We start from the raw sequence: 4,059 nt of genomic DNA on the forward strand, positions 1-4,059 counted from the left end.
CCAAACTCTGCTTCGTCATGCAAAATTGCTCGAGCGATCACTGAATGGCAAGACTCTAGGCATCTCTATTAGTCCAGGTGACACACCAACCTAGTGCAACTACTCTGTTCGAGGTGTCTTCGGCCTCAGTGCCTCTGCCCAGCCCCCCAATATTTTATATCAGCCCCACCTTCATATATAAATCATGCAATCAGAAGGAACCATAAATCCTGCTCCAAAACCCGTAAACCAACCAAAGTTAAATCGCCCACCAGCATCAGTGGGAGTTGGGATAACTCTGTCGCTACAAGGGGTGAGGCTGGATTTAGAGAGGAGTAAATGCAAACAGGAGGCATGCCGTCATCTTCATTCCGTTCACCATTTCTATAGGTTTCCTCCCAGCCCTATCTAGTTGCTTCTCTTGGCTCAGCAAGGAGCGGGCGGTTGATCCCTCTGTGCTGAGCTGCCCACACCGGCCGCATCCCCAAGGACTCAGTATTTCGTGCGTAATCCGTAAAACAAAGGCTTAGGTGGATTTTAAGGATAAGGCTCCAGGTGAACAGCAATTACAATGCTCAGTCCTAGGTGCTGTGTAAAACCTCAGACAGATTATTCATGAGTTATTCTGTAAACCGCAAGTGGTTTCTATGCTATTTACCAGTTGTACCAGTTTCACAGCAAAACTGCTGAGCGGCTTTAAAACCTCTACAGATTAATTCTCGCTCGCAGCTCAGTGACTGTGCTCTCTTCTATAGCAAAAAAATGCAACGTGAGGATAACCCCATCCCTGCTCTGCCCTGTGGGTAACCAGGAGCTGCTGCGACTGCTGGATCTGCTAACCTGATGCCTGAAGATCCACGTGCTCCTCCTTTCTCCTTTCTGGTTCTGGGTATTGATGCCTAAAATACTTTGCGAAATTATAGGCTGACTGGGTGAACCTTTCAAAAGCTGTCATGCTGCAAACAGAAATGTGCCACTGACTTGGAAGCTGGATCTGGCTTCACACAGCCAACTATTCTCTGCTCACAAAGAGACATCATTAGTAATTATGTAAATATTCATAACATCTGCTCAGGCTGTTAGGATAACTGAGATAACTTTTGTTATTGGACATCTAAAATACAGATTGAGGGAAGAGTTATACCGTTCTCCTTATTCGGTACAGGTTCCTTGCCAATATTTCCTGTATATTTTCCAGGACATCCGGATTCAGAGTATCCTCCAATTTTTTGTCCGTTATGACAATCTTCTTGTTGCTGCAAAGAAAACCAGAATGCCTGATTTTGGAAGATGCACAGCAGCACAACCAGTGCGTCCCCAAAGCCCAGCGTTCACCGCAGCCCCTTCGGATCCCACCACCAGCAGACGTGACCAACAGCTATCCCTTGCTCACTGCAGAAGGGGCATCTGGTATTTGCATCAGAGCTGCGCCATCCGTGTGCTCCCTGGTAGACGAAAGAGCTGTGGCAGAGCAGAACCGCCTGTGAGAGATGAGACGGCCATGCTGACATGCAAATATTTGACCCTGCTGTCTCAGCCGATGCTCATTCTCGCTGTTGGTTCCTTCAGTACGCGTAACGGTGCAAAGCCATCAAAAAATGGTGCAAGAGCCTCTTCCTCAGAGCACCGTTTCTGTGTAACTCTGGGGGGATACAGGTGAGCCTCCTTCTACAAGATCAGAAACTGGGTTCATCAGTGTCAGTAGATTGCTCATCCACCTGATCATTTTTAATACCCGCCTACTAATCTTTAAATAGTGTTTACTTTGCGTTTGTCCAAGCTATGTTGCACCTTCCCATGGGATAGCCCAGCAGGGAAGAAGAGAGGAGGCAGAGAAGTTTGTAAAAGCTTTTTGTAACTGTTCCCTCCGGTGGGAGGGTTGGGAGGAGTGACAAAAAGGGGACAACTGCAGGGGAGCACTTACAGCAAGGATGGGTGAGACGGGGCATGACCCAGCTGCCCTGCTTCTGCCAGCTCAATGGCATGTTTCCGCTCCAGCTTTTCATAGAGAAGCACGATACTTGATTTTGGCTGGTCGTATTCTCGAAGTAGGATCTTCTGCAGGTATTTGCTGTTGAAATATTCTAATCTGTTTGAGAACAAAACAAGATGGGCTTAGCCTCCCTCCCACGACTCCCCAGCACCAAAATGGACCTGAGCAAGCCAGCAGGTTCATAGTCCATGACTGCCCCATATTCCACTATATCCCATTATCTCCTCTACAGAAATCAATGGTCCAAGAGGTCAGTCCTGCACTTATTTCTGCACTACAGTACATGAGCTAAGATATTAAAACTTTGCCAAACACAATAAAAACTCCCCAAAGTACCAGATTTATCATGAACTCCGCTATAAGTAGCCCCAAGGGATGCAACAGATTTAAATGCTTCCAGATTCCCTCTTCAGCCATTTCCTCTCGCTTTCTGCTCAAATGTAGCACAAGGTTTGGGAAGGATCTAGCCGGTATCAAATACCGATGCTGAGGTTTGGCTGCTGTTAGCTGTACACAAACCTGCTTGCACCGAGCAAGGACACTCCTCAGCAGCAGCAGCTATTCCCATACCCTCTAGTGGCACTTCCAAGCACTGGCATTCCTAAGAAAATCCCTGCCAGCTGCATTAATCAGTCCTTACCATGAAGTTAGCTGCATCTGTGCCTGCACAGCCAAGGAATTAAACCTGGTAGATTGCTATTTTATGTGATTTGTACTTTATAACAAACAAATCTCCTATGTGTGCAATCTACCAGAACTTAATGAAAATGGAGTACTTTGCTACAGAAATCTGTAGAGATCCTCCGCAGTTTGTCAGTCAACAAGCGGTTGCCCCTCCAAGTGCTACAAGCTCATATTTTTAATGTTAATTGTGCACACACTGGGTTGGGGTCCTCAGCTCCCGCACGGCCGGGCAGGCAGGAGGGCACGGGCAGCGCCGCTGCAGGCAGGGACAGGCTGAGGCCACACAAGCTGTGTGTTGTGCTGGCATGGCCCTTTCATTTCCAGCAGATTTCTTTGGACAAGAAGGGACAAACACCACAGGAGAGGAGAAAGGAGTCTTTTTAGGGTGAGGTACAATATGTGACCTGCAAGCGGGGAAGTGCCCCAAGAACCTGGTCTCACCTTGGACAAGGAAAAGCTGTCCCTCTGTCACCTGCCCTGTGCCACAAGGATGAACAAGGCTCAGCTGCCCACACTGGAAACTTAGGGAATAGAAACCAGCCTCATTTTTTTTTCTACACATGTACACAGTTGTATTTTGGCAGATCCTTACTTGTCTTTCCAGTAATACTGTCCCCAGTGTCCAGATATATCTTCAATGCCAGCCAGCAAATGATCCAAGAACTAAACAGAAGAGAGGATTTTGCTATACACCGGTTGCATCTATTGCATACGTGATGAACTCAGTCAGCAAATATCAAAAGCCAGCAGACAAAACGGGGGATGCTTTCAGCTTGGTACCCAGCACCGGTAAACAAGAAGAGGGGATGTCGGGCTAATTCCCCATCCAGTCATCCACGCGTATCCCTCGGTTCTGGAGCACAATAAGTGGTTTGGCTGCGTGCTTTCAGGTCTGTGCGAGCAAAGAATAATCGCCGAGGGACGTGGATCTGCTTTTTATGATACATACAGGATGGCTGACGGCTTGCACGTCCTGCATATTGGGCCTTGATAAGCAGGAAATGTTCATATTGAGGTTTTTGAGGATAATTTTGCCTCAGGAGATCAGTATCTTCAGGATATAGATGTAGATAACATACAAATGATGCTTTGACTTGAATAATAAATACTGCCTTCCCCCAGACACTTTCCACTAAATGAAATCATTGGCCATATCGTGCCTTATACAAAACCATTATTATTGTTTAAAATTATATTAAAAATCCCGGACAGGTTGATTTTTGCACCTAGAAGATAAATCTCTGCAATTTCCCAAATTGTTTTCCTTCCTACTAGCATCTCTAAACTGGGAGAGGTCTCTGCTCTGCTACGGTCAATGCCCCCCCACACTCAGATACCACTGTGCCTGGAGCTTCCTCCAGATCTAATTTTACAAAAAAAAAAAAAAATATTTTTTGTGGGGT

The 4,059-nt window shown here is 46.5% G+C and overlaps 1 protein-coding gene across 1 annotated transcript in view; it reads right to left on the reverse strand.

Moving 5' to 3' along the window:
* Nucleotides 1-4,059, reverse strand: part of LOC104078448 (sodium/hydrogen exchanger 2-like) — a 28,925-nt gene that overhangs the window by 7,103 nt on the left and 17,763 nt on the right. The window contains 3 exon segments of the mRNA XM_009580094.1: nt 1,124-1,235; nt 1,904-2,068; nt 3,249-3,319. Of these exon segments, the coding sequence (XP_009578389.1) occupies nt 1,124-1,235; nt 1,904-2,068; nt 3,249-3,319 (348 nt within the window).

The sequence above is a fragment of the Fulmarus glacialis genome, unplaced genomic scaffold (genome assembly GCF_000690835.1).
Source record: "Fulmarus glacialis isolate BGI_N327 unplaced genomic scaffold, ASM69083v1 scaffold2246, whole genome shotgun sequence".
In the NCBI taxonomy this organism is placed as follows: domain Eukaryota; kingdom Metazoa; phylum Chordata; class Aves; order Procellariiformes; family Procellariidae; genus Fulmarus; species Fulmarus glacialis.